General features: G+C 46.0%; 1 protein-coding gene across 2 annotated transcripts in view; it reads right to left on the reverse strand.

Annotated features, from left to right (window-relative positions):
* Window positions 1–12,837, reverse strand: part of LOC119961934 (kalirin-like) — a 107,495-nt gene that overhangs the window by 71,811 nt on the left and 22,847 nt on the right. For both annotated transcript variants that reach the window (XM_038789516.1, XM_038789515.1), the window contains exons 3-4: window positions 12,282–12,348; window positions 9,087–9,190 (exon numbers count right to left, since the gene is read on the reverse strand). In XM_038789516.1, coding sequence (XP_038645444.1) covers window positions 9,087–9,190; window positions 12,282–12,348 — 171 coding nt within the window. The remainder of the gene's footprint in view (window positions 1–9,086; window positions 9,191–12,281; window positions 12,349–12,837) is intronic.

Genomic DNA, 12,837 nt, shown 5'->3' on the forward strand with positions numbered 1-12,837 from the left:
GACTTTAAAAGTAACCCTAAGGAAAATGGTGCAACAGCACAACAGCACCTGGGACACAGTTCTCCCTTTTGCACTAATGTTCTTAAGAAACACGGTATCCACATCGACAGGATACGCCCCCCCACACCCTCATGACCGGATGACCCATGAAAGGGACAGAATATTTCTTAGGACTTGATTTGGCCAGCCCTACAGTCACCGCCCTCACGCATGAGAAAGCAGTTCAGCAGATTATATAGAAGGTAAAAGCAACCCAGCTCGCCGCAGCTGTTTGGCTTGGGACACGCAAGAAGCGAAGCAAAGTTTGCTTTGACAAGACAGTACACACCACAGAATTTATAGTAAGGGAGCAGGTCATGATAACCCTATACAACCCCAGTTCATTCCTCTCCCACAAATTTGCAGGACCGTACTCCATTTCTGATAAAGTCAGCCCCTCCGTATACAAAATCACCTATCCCAATGGCAAGTCTGCGTGGTTCCACATAAACCAGCTAAAGGTTTATGGCTTGCAGAACAACCATTCACACCACACCTCGTTCGCAGCAGCAGATGAACACGCCCCGCCCACTAACGGCCTTTTCCAACCCTCCCCCAACCAGTCCAGCCCATCCTCACACACTACTTCGACTCTACCCCCAGAGGCACGACTCCGCCTCTCCCTTCCTACAACCAGCAGCGACAGCCCCAGCACACCACAACACGATTACACCCCTGCACCAGGCCCCACTCCCAGCGACTCCGAACAAGATTCCAGCGACCTCTTTGAGACCACATACATTAAAGCCCTTGATCCAGACCCACCGCCCGACAATTATGGATTGCCCCCTAGCACCTCCAACCTCGACACGGAAACATTGGCACTGAGACAATTCGTACAGGCTCATCCGGAATGATGAGATGGACCCCAATTTGCCCCAACCAGCTTTGGCACGACTACTCCAGTCACAAGTATGGCAACTGGGAGAAGATGATGACTTAAAGTCTGACTCCCACCAGACAAACCCTTTTGTGACTCTGTTCGCTACAGAGCAATGAGGTTCCCAGATGATGGTAAAAAGGAACCGATGGAGATTTACGGTGGTCTTTCTGATGGAACCTGCATGGTTTCTGTTATGTTTGTGTGTTACATTAAGTGTTTGTTATTGTGAATGTTCCATGTTGTTTGTGCACTTAAAGTTTTTCATGGCCCCACGCCACCACTCTTTTAACGCCCACTGGCAGTTAAAGGAACTAGTTTGTCTGCAGACAATTGATCATAGCTACTCTCCTGATTTGACGATAGCCACAAAAAGCAACACTCACGACGATCACAAATTCTTACCCTTCTTGTCCGGTCACTCAGGCAGTGGAGAAACCGCACTGGACCCGCCCTGCCTGAGGACCCTCTGGTCAGCTACTCTCGGATAGAGCACGTACGGCACTGGTCAAAGTCCTACCCGCGGATTCCACCCATTCTTACCCGCCGCGGCCCATACGCACCCTATTCGGAACTTTTGGTTCAAAACTCTTTTGTTTGTTTTACAGCGACCCTTAGGTTGCTCTCCATATGCTATTTACATCCTCGAACACTGGGATGGTACACTCACCGCATTGATCGCACAGGCTGCAAGACGGCTCGTGCTGTGACAGTATTTTCTTCTCGGATGTCTTGTCCAAAAATATTTGATATTTTAAAAAATGAGGGAGTCACAGATGGTGACCAATTAAAATTGGTAATTGGCAATAAAAGGACAGACAAACAGACATACAAGATCTTAAGCAAGATAATAACAGATATTATGCTTGTGTCCACAGAAATCCAGAACCACAGAAGCCTCAGGAAGACTACGGAAGAAATAAGAGAACATGAAGACGGACATCATGGTCTACATTTGGATCTTCGCGGGATCCCTACAGTTGTGCGTGGATGCGGCCCCCCTGACTCCTACCCCACAGGCCGGGAATGTTTCCCATCCCTGCCACACACTGTATCCAGAGACAGCAACTGAAACGCCAACCTGGTGTGACAAGTTCATCACCTGTTATTCCCTGTCCTACGTTGTAGAAGCACTATTAGTTATTGCGATACTCTGCAGTGTCATTCAGACACCGAGACTTAGGAAATCATGGAGGAAAGCTTCCCACACTCCGGTATATACCTTCAGACCCCCTATTTTCAGTCTTCAGCAAACCCCCCACTCTCTTTAAGTGAATTGAACTGCATCAATTTTTTTTCGTTTGTTTGTTCTAATGAAAATGTAAAAGTCTGTGCTTGACTGCCAAGCTACAGAGCCCTGTGTTTCTGCTACTGTATAGATTAAAATGTTGTACATGCTTTTCATTGATTAAGGATAGCTTAGATAAGGATAGTTAGAGCAATTTAGGTAAAAGTTCCAAATTCTAGGACAGAGTAGTGTAGGGCCTGTCCTTACTTATGGGTGCCCGACTTAGGAGGAGAACAAAGAAGATGCAGTAATTTGATCCTTCACGCTTCGCGCTGAGGGTCACAAGGAGGGAGTGTAGCCATCTGGGATGGCCAATTCCAGAATACAAAATGGACGCTCGCAAAGAATGTAGGGAACTGTGGACAATGTTAGGAAAACAAGCAGGCACAGTGCCTGAATGTATATTCAGGAAGCAGTTACAGGAATCGAAACTCTGGGTCGATTAGCATATTGATGGCCCATCTCCGGGAAACAAAGGACTAACACTCAGATAGTTGATACTGTTGCAGACATCCCGGCGCCAGTTCCCCAAACCGAAAGCACAAACAAAGCCAAGCCAACAGCCACCTAAAACACGGCCAGCCATCAGGGCACCCTCCCCTTTATTGGTCAAGATCGATAACAGTGATTGAGAAGCGGACCAATTAATTGGGGCCAAGTTTAAGGCCCGCCTAAAAACGCACGAAGCCACTCCAGGTATAAGAAGGAACCCCCACGAGAGAATCACTCGCTTGGAATTGGCTCTCAAAGCAGAGAGACCCTTCCACCAGAAGCAAGTAAGTCCAAGGTCAACGTTCGCTACCAGACAGACGACCTAAGCGGTTCTCCTGTTACCTCTTCGAACCCAACAGCCTCAGAGCCGAACAATGGCCATTGTTCCTCTGACTGAGTGGGCACCCGAAGTTAAGTATAGGCGTTAGCATTAGAGATAGTTTAGTTTGTGGTACTTTGTGCATGTGTAGATCTTACTGCATGTGTAAATAAATAGTATTGACTTTGAACTAACTAGCTGGTGTATTGGCTCTTTGATCAGTATTCGGGTTTGAACCTTGTGGCGGTATCGAGAGATACCTGCCGACTCTAAAGCAAACATAATTAGGATTGAGAAAGGCGACCATATTGACTGCCATATTTATAACCAAATAAATATAGCAACTCAGCCCACAACATAGAACCTTGTGCGAAGCTTAACATCTCTGGAGGCTGTGGACTCCAAGTCCTTTGATCAATTGGTATAACTAGTGAGGGACCATTACAATCCCTGAGCCTCCCTTATTATGCAGTGCTATAAATTACATACAGCCATTACAGGTCCTGGAGAAATAACATCTGCTTTTCTCGCCAGACTTCAACAAATGTCAGAACATTGTGAATTTGGTACTTCTCTCAGCGACATGCTGTGTGATCAGTTGGTTGGTGGGATCAACAGCTTAAATATTCAGAAGACATTGCTGGCAGAAACAAAGATATCTTCGGACAAAGCGGTTGAATTGGTTCCAGCGACGGAAAGTGCTGAATAAAGTGGTTTGAATCACAAAGCGAGGTGAACCAGTTATAGGGGGAAGCAACAACCTGTCCAGGTTCCCAAAGTGAGAGAATCTGAGAAGAAGAAAAGTGACCGACAATCACAACAGTTAGAGGCGTGTTACCATTGTGGGGGAGAGCATTCCCAAGACAGATGCAAGTGTAAGGAATTCATCTGATTCAGATATAATTTGAAAGACCATATACAAGCCAGATGCAGAGTCAGACAGTTTACTCCAAGGTCCCAAAAAAAAACATTGGCGACTCCAGCAAACAAGCTTGAGGAAGACCTGTAGAAAAATCAGAAGTATACAAGCTTAACATGGAGAGCTTAAGTAAACACCCCCCATTGAGATTGTCCTTGTCGTCAACGGCCGTCCGCTTAAAATGGAGGCTGATAAAGGGTCGGCTACCACAGTAGTGGGTGAGCAAATGTTTAGGTATCTGCAGGGAGGGCTGCAGCCTGTGAATCTCAGCTGCACTTCCGCCACCTTAGCCACCTATACTGGGGAGTCACCCATACATGCAATGTACCAACAGCAATCTGCCTTGCTGCCTTTAATTGTAGTGAAGGGACAGAGGCCAAGCCTCATGGGGTGGGATTGGCTCAAGAAAATCAAGTTAAATTGGCTAGAAATATTCAGCTTCACCGCCGGGGTTTTCCAGCAGCTTCTACAGAAATACTGAGGTCTTTCAGAGAGAGTTAGGATGCATCAAAGGAGTGAAGGCAAAGATCGATGTAGAGCCAGAAGCAACAGCAAAATCCCATCATGCCAGACCGGTGCCTTTTACTCTACACAACAAGTGGCGATGAAGTTGAAGTATCAGGAAGCCCTGGGGGTAATTACTCCAGTACAGTTTTCAGAATGGGCAGTACCGATCACCCCAGTGTTGAACCCAGACAGCACAGTCCGAATCTGTGGTGATTATAAGACGGTGGTGACCAGGGCTGCTAAAGTAGATAAATATCCTATTCCCCCAGGATAGAAGATTTATATCCCAAGTTGGCAGGTGCCTGAAATATATCAAATTGGATTTAAACCATGTGTACCAGTAGCTTTAGCTGGAAGCTGATTCAAGAAAGTTAATTACCATAAATAACCACAAAGACTTTTTTCAACAAGACTGCCCTTCGTTATTTCATCAGCCTGCGCTATATTTCAGCTCACATTGGAGAGCCTTTTACAGGGAATTCCAAAGCTGAATTGAATCTGGATGATATCCTAGTGAGAGGAGCAACGCCAGTGGAACACAGAGCAAATTTAGAAGAAGTCCTTAAGAGGGTTAAAGAAGCTGGGATTCGGTTAAAGTGAGAGAAGAGCATGTTTCAGACTGATGAGGTCACTTATTCAGGTTTCAGAGTTGATGCGAAGGGATTGCACCGACTTGAAGATAAGATAAAGGCAATTAAAGGAGTACCTGAACCAAGGAATATGTGGAATTGAAGTCCTGTTTCGGGGTGGTGAATTATTGTGGCTGATGTTTACCCAATCTGTCTGCCGTTTTGGCATCCATGCATCAACTGCTGAAGGAGCACCAATGCTGAAAGTGGGAAAATTCCCAGAGGAAGTCTTTTGATCAGGTCAAACAGACCTTGCAACCATCAGCCTGGCTGGTCCATTTTAATCCAAATAAATCCATCGTGGTCACTTGCGATATATCACCATATGGCATTGGGGCAGTAATCTCCCTCCAAATGGAAGATGTGGAAAGGCCTGTTGCCTTCGCATCCAGAACAATGTCTGTTGCTCAGAGGAAATATTCCTAGCTTGACAAAGAAAGTATGGTGGTCATTTATGCCGTAAAAAAAATGGACTCAAAGTGTTTATGGCCGGCACTACGCCGTCGTCCCAGACCATAAACCATTATTGGAATTTGTCGTGAAGACAAATCTGTCCCGCCAATAGCATCGGTCAAAGTGCAAAGATGGGCATTACACTTAGCCACATATTCGTATCCTTTCAACATAGACTGGCCAATCAGATATCAAATGTCGATACTTTGATCAGGCTTCCACTGCCACAAACAATGGGCGTGGGAACAGCGGACAAAATGGTGTAAAATCTCCACCGATTCCCTGCTTTGCTGGCGGCTAGCAGGAAGGCTATAGCTACTGATATGGCCCAGAGAATTACCGGGTTTGTGGCCCCTCATGTGCACGGCGGCGGCCTGTAGCTGCCACGTCGTGCTACATGGTGGCAGCCGCCCGCGGACCCAGCCTGCAAAATAGTCCCCCCCATTCGGCTGGCCCGCGCGCCCTGGACCACCACCCCCACAATGCCCCCAGCCCCTGATGTATTCCCCCCACTTCCCCTGACTGGCGGTGCTGGACTGAGTCCACAGCCCCCACGTCGAGTTCCCACACGGCTGAGACCACACCGTCGCAAACTTGGCTGGCTGGGGACGGATCATTGGGGTGGGCATCAGGCATTGTCCTGAGTCCATCGATACGTGGCGTGGCGTGGCAGCATCGTGCCACTCCCGATTTGGTCGGGAACTTTGATTCTCCGGCCGATTGGCGAACGCGATTTCGGCGTCGGTGACCAAAGAAACCAGCCGAATATCCGAGCCTCCCAATCCACAGGAGATCGTCCTAGCTCTAAACTTTCTTGACACTACCTATTTCATTCTGCCACATTAAGACGTGACCAACATAGACCCTGTGATATCGAGAGTTAAAAGGATTGTTCTCACAGGCTGGCATTTTGAGAAGTCAGAACAGATTTGGCCCTCTATGCCAAGTAAAGATGAAATCACTTGTGAGGATGGTGTTCTCCTGGGGGGGTTTCAGAGTGATCGTGGCACAACCGGCACGGCAGCCTCTTCTCCAAGAATTACAGAGGTCGTCCTGGTCAGTCTAAGATGAAGATGTTGGCCAGGAGTTACGTTTGGTGGCCAGGAGGCGCCAAGGAGATCGAAAGTATGGCCAACCAATGTGAACAGTGCCAGACCCAACACAACCTTCCGCCTGCAGCAAATCTTCACCCTTGGGAGTGTTCAGGGTGTCTGTGGAGGAGGCTCCACATTGACTCTTTTTGGTTATGATGTTTTTCATTGTGGTAGACGTTCACTCAAAATGGTTGGATGTTCAGCTTATGTGTTCGACCACTGCAGTAGCCACCATTGAAATGCTGCGCCAAATCTTTGCCATTCACAGTCTACCTGAGGTGGTCGTCTCAGTCAACACTACTGCCTTCATGACCAAAGAGTTTCAATTCTTCATTAAGTCCAAAGGTATCCAGCACATAAGGAAGCTCTCTACCACTCTGCATCAAATGGGCCGGCTGAACGGGCGATACAAATTTTCAATGCATCAATGAAAAACAAGTTAATCGGCCACTCCTGCTTTGTTTAGCGGACTTCTGGCTCTTGTACAATACAACCCCACAGACCATCCCTGGGCCACCCCGGCTGAGTTGTTAATGGGCAAGTACCTCAGGACCCGGCTTGACCTGATTTTACCGAATTTGTCGGGGAGGGTGAAGACTCAGGTGAAGAAGGACAGGTCGTTTAAAACAGAAGATCTAGTGTATCTTTAGTGCGGAACTTTAGTGGAGGACCAGAATGGTTACCTGAGAGAATTGTTACTAGGACTTGGCCAGTATTCTATGTCATTGACATAAAGGCAGTGAAGTGAGAAAACATGTTGATCATTCGAGAAGGACAGAAACTGTCATCCCGCCAAATGGACGGGTGAACCCACTCTCACCCACTTGCCTAATTTTCATAGATTTCATAGAATTTACATTGCAAAAGGAGGCCATTCAGCCCATTGAGTCTGCACAGGCTCTTGGAAAGAGTACCCCACTTAAGCTCACACTTCCAACCTATCCCCGTAACCCAGCAACCCCACCGACCCTTTTTGAACACTAAGGGCAATTTAGCACAGCCAATACACCTAACCTGCACATCTTTGGACTGTGGGTTGAAACCGGAGCACCCGGAGGAAACCCACGCAGACATGGGGAGAACATGTAGACTCCGCACAGGCAGTGACTGTGGTGAATGTAATTCACACTGTATTGAATTGTGCCCTTGTGAGCTCTGTCTGTGAGCCGTTGTGCGGCTCTACCCACAGGGGGAGATGAGGAGCTTGTACAGGGCTCCACCCTCGGCTCCGCCCATGGCTCTACCCATGTTCCATCCCACTACCGGAAGTATAAAGTCCTGCAGCCTTGCGAGCCTGCCCTCAGTTCTTCTGGTCGCAGGCAGGCTCAGTTGTAAGTCTATTAAAACCACAGTTTACTTCCAATCGTGTTTCGACTGAATTGATGGTCACATCAGTGACCCAAGCTGGGAACCCTGGAGCTGAGCTAAGAACTATGCTACCGTGCCGCCCCTGTTTGTGGTGTTTGATCCAAGATCTTCTGAAGGAGAATCGTCAGGGGTCACTGATGGAGTTAAAGTGGTTGTCAGCACTGCTCCTGCTTTGGACTCTACCAATTGTCTTGCCCTTGCTGTAGATGCCTCCAGTGTGGAAAAACCAGTTGCTAAGTTGAGATGTTTGGAAAGGGTTAGGAAGTCACCTGATAGACTTACCGTATGAACTTTGCTTTCAACTCCCTTACTGTAACTCTCTTTGTCTGTATATAATTGTAAATAAGAGTTTTTCTACTTTTTGTCTTTCAGGGGTCTGCAAGGGACCGTAGGTGGGAGGAATGTGGTAGCGTGACACCCTTTTATGGGCGGCATGATAGCACAGTGGTTAGTACTGTTGCTTCACAACTCCAGGGTCCCAGGTTCGATTCGCGGCTTGGGTCACTGTCTGTGTGGAGTCTGCACATTCTCCCCATGTCTGTGTGGGTTTCCTCCTGGTTTCCTCCTAAAAGTCCTGAAAGACGTGCTTGTTAGGTGAATTGGACATTCTGAATTCTCCCTCAGTGTACCCGAACAGGCGCCGAAATGTGGCGTCTATGGATTTTCACAGTAACTTCATTGCAGTGTTCATGTCAGCATACTTGTGATACTAAGGATTATTATCATTTTTGGGGCAGTCCTTCTTGAGCAATGTGACCGGTCCAGAGCCTACGGGAGCAGACTACGCAAACACCAGCCTATCAGCTATTTGGACACAGACCTGGCTGTCGGGGTTTGGTCAGAGTTAACTTGAGAGTCGAGGGAACAAGACCTGTGTCGTAGTTGTGCTGTTCTGTATATAAAGTTCTTCTTCGTTAAATAAATCACTATTGTGAATTCACACTGCCTCGTCGCTTGCCTCACAATACAACAAATATCTTCAGAGGAAGTGGAGGAAATTAACAAAGAAACATGATCTGAGAAAATGAAAGAAATTCCCTTCACAAATTATTGATTTGTTTCTTTAACAATAATTATCTAAGATGGCTACCTACATACTTTTTGTGCCATTCATAGATCTGTTGAACATTTCCAAAAATGATCTTATCTTTTCCTTTCATATCATCAGGAATTCCTTTTTCTTCCATTTTTTTCATGAAACCCTAAAATATCAGAAATGTGCAGAAATTGGTATCACAAATAAAGCCTCCTGTAATCATGCCTTGTTAGTAAATTACCAATTACAGTCAAATAAATAAAGGCCCTGAAAACCTTCAGGCCTGCCCCACCAGTGCCAATGTAGAACAGTAGGTGCCACTGATCTCTGTTCTTGACTCCACTAGAGTATTGGGATTAGGTGGGTGATCTCCATTAAATATCCCCAGTGGGCACCCTTTAAGGGTGCAAGTGGAGAAGGTTAAGCAGAAATAGGTAGATGGCTCCCGGTGCTGCCTTCAAATATTCAGACTGTAGTTTATTTGCCCTTTATTCAAAGGTTCAATCAAGCATATTGCATGACAAGAGGTTTGGGGTTCCGGGCCAGGGTATTTGTTTGCCCCAGTTTGTCACTGACCTGGCTACTGGATTCTTTCTGGCATCCTGATCACTGGACAAATGTGGTGAGAAGCCAATAGATTTAATTTGGAGAACGCTTCCCTATTGGCCATCTCCACCATGGGCCATGTAGGAAATGCACTAAAGTTTAGGTTGCACATAAAATCATGGAAACCATCCTTCAATTTATTTTCTGGAATTTACACCACTAGAACTATGAGTACATGGGGTTGAGTGTAGGGTGAAAAGTTTCTACAAGTCAACACCCTCTGTTTAAAAGATTAGAAAACAATTTGACCTGCTTGCAGGTGCCAGCATTGATTCCCTGGGGAATCCCTTCCCGAACATGTCAGAGAACCCGTTTCTTATTTCTTATTCCAATAGAATGTATTTAATTGAGCCTGTGTCTGGAATATTGGCTGGATTTGGGGGAATGGATGGACAGGGGGCAGGGGAGGAGCTTGAGGGCACCAATGTTTTTAATTTTTAAAATTAATTTACGGGATGTAGGCATCACTGAATAGGTCAGCATTTATTGCCCATCCCTAATTGCCCTACAGAAGGTGGTGGTGAGCTGCCTTCTTGAACCACTGCAGTCCTTGAGGTGTAGGTACGCCCATTGCGCTGTTAGGCAGGGAGTTCCAGGATAGTGCCCCAGTGGGCAGTGAAGGAAAGGCCAAATTTTTCCAAGTCAGGATGGTGAGTGACTTGGAGGTGGTGGGGTTCCCATGTATCTGCTACTCTTGTCCTTCTGGATGGTAGTGGTCAGGGGTTTGGAAGGTGCTGTCTAAGGAACCTTGGTAAGTTACTGCAGTGCATCTTGTAGATGGTACACACGGCTGCTACTGTTCGTCGGTGGTGGAGGGTTTGAATGTTTGTGGAAGGGGGAGCAATCAAGTGGCTGCTTTGTCCTGGATGGTGTCGAGCTTACAAGCATACCAAGTGGCAAAGATTAGTGGGGGACTAGAGGACTGGGAAATCTTTAGGGGGCAATAGAAAGCTACTAAAAAAGCTATAGAGAAGAGTAAGATAGATTATGAGAGTAAACTTGCTCAGAATATAAAAAGAAAGTAAAAGTTTCTACAAATATATAAAACAAAAAAGAGTAGCTAAGGTAAATAAGGTAAACATCCCTTTAGAGGATGAGAAGGGAGGTTTAATAATGGGAGATGAGGAAATGGCTGAGGAACTGAACAGGTTTTTTGGGTCGGTCTTCACAGTGGAAGACACAAATAACATGCCAGCGACTGATGGAAATGAGGCTATGACAGGTAAGGACCTTGAGATGATTGTTCTCACTAAGGAAGTAGTGATGGACAAGCTAATGGGGCTAAGGTAGACAAGTCTCCTGGCCCTGATGGAATGCATCCCAGAGTGCTAAAAGAGATGGCTAGGGAAATTGCAAATGCACTAGTGATAATTTACCAAAATTCACTAGACTCTGGGGTGGTCCCTGCGGATTGGAAATTAGCAAACGTGACGCCACTGTTTAAAAAAGGAGGTAGGCACAAAGCGGGTAATTATAGGCCAGTGAGCTTAACTTCGGTAGTAGGGAAGATGCTGGAATCTATCATCAAGGAAGAAATAGCGAGGCATCTGGATGGAAATTGTCCCATTGGGCAGATGCAGCATGGGTTCATAAAGGGCAGGTTGTGCCTCACTAATTTAGTGGAATTCTTTGAGAACATTACCAGTGCGGTAGATAACGGGGAGCCAATGGATGTGGTATATCTGGATTTCCAGAAAGCCTTTGACAAGGTGCCACACAAAAGGTTGCTGCATAAGATAAAGATGCATGACCTTAAGGGTAAAGTAGTAGCATGGATAGAGGATTGGTTAATTAATAGAAAGCAAAGAGTGGGGATTAATGGGTGTTTCTCTATTTGGTAATCAGTAGCTAGTGGTATCCCTCAGGGTTCAGTGTTGGACCCACAATTGTTCACAATTTACATAGATGATTTGGAGTTGGGGACCAAATGCAATGTGTCCAAGTTTGCAGACGGCACTAAGATGAGTGGTAAAGCAAAAAGTGCAGAGGATACCGGAAGTCTGCAGAGGGATTTGGATAGGTTAAGTGAATGGGCTAGGGTCTGGCAGATGGAATAGAATGTTGGCAAATGTGAGGTTATCCATTTTGGTAGGAATAACATCAAAAGGGATTATTATTTAAATGGCAAAATATTAAAACATGTCGCTGTGCAGAGAGATCTGGGTGTGCTAGTGCATAAGTTGCAAAAGGTTGGTTTACAGGTGATTAAGAAGGCAACTGGAGTTTTGTCCTTCATTGCTAGAGGGATGGAGTTTAAGACTCGGGAGGTTATGCTGCAATTGTATAAGGTGTTAGTGAGGCCACACCTGGAGTATTGTGTTCAGTTTTGCTCTCCTTACATGAGAAAGGACGTACTGGCACTGGAGGGTGTGTAGAGGAGATTCACGAGGTCATTGCCTGGCACTTGTGTGGCGTGAATGCAACTTGCCATTTGTCAGCCCAAGCCTGGACATTGTCCAAGTTTTGCTGCATTTTGACATGGACTGATTCATTATCTGAGGAGTCACAAATGTTGTGATTGGAGATCTCACCACCCCAGAGATACGCTCCAGTCAGAAACTCTACACTCCAAAATTAAGCAACTGGGTTGAGAGAGCCTCTCACAGTGAACTAATTTCAGTGGTATTCTAATTAGATAAAATTAATCTTACCTCTATCACAGCTCCCAGGTCTTTAACATAAACTTTCTCAGTTTGAACAAGTTCATTTAGGACATACCTGTAATAAAATATATATATTTAAAAAAGATTATGTACTTTAGGGGCTGGTTTAGCACAGTGGGCTAAATAGCTGGCTTATAATGCAGAACAATGTCAGCAGCACGGCGGATTCAATTCCCGTACCAGCCTCCCCGAACAGGCGCCAGAATGTGGCGACTAGGGGCTTTTCACAGTGACTTCATTGAAGCCTACTTGTGACAATAAGTGATTATTATTATTATAATGAGATGCAAATGTATTCCAATGAGCTTCCCCACTTTCAATGGCTGGAATAGCTGGCTACTATTGCTGGGGATGGGGAAGGGGGCAATCGTGGCAAGCTTTCATGCTTATTTTAAACGCACTTTGCACAATATTTCCCTTTCCTGTGTCTGAACGGCATGAACAGGAGAAGAAAATATAGGGTGTGTATTCTTTCTAAAATATTAATCGCTTAAGCACTCTTGAGGTGGTAAGATGTGCCTCCATCCTGTAGATTTGGCATTAA

This window comes from Scyliorhinus canicula, chromosome 2, assembly GCF_902713615.1.
Source record: "Scyliorhinus canicula chromosome 2, sScyCan1.1, whole genome shotgun sequence".
Lineage (NCBI taxonomy): Eukaryota > Metazoa > Chordata > Chondrichthyes > Carcharhiniformes > Scyliorhinidae > Scyliorhinus > Scyliorhinus canicula.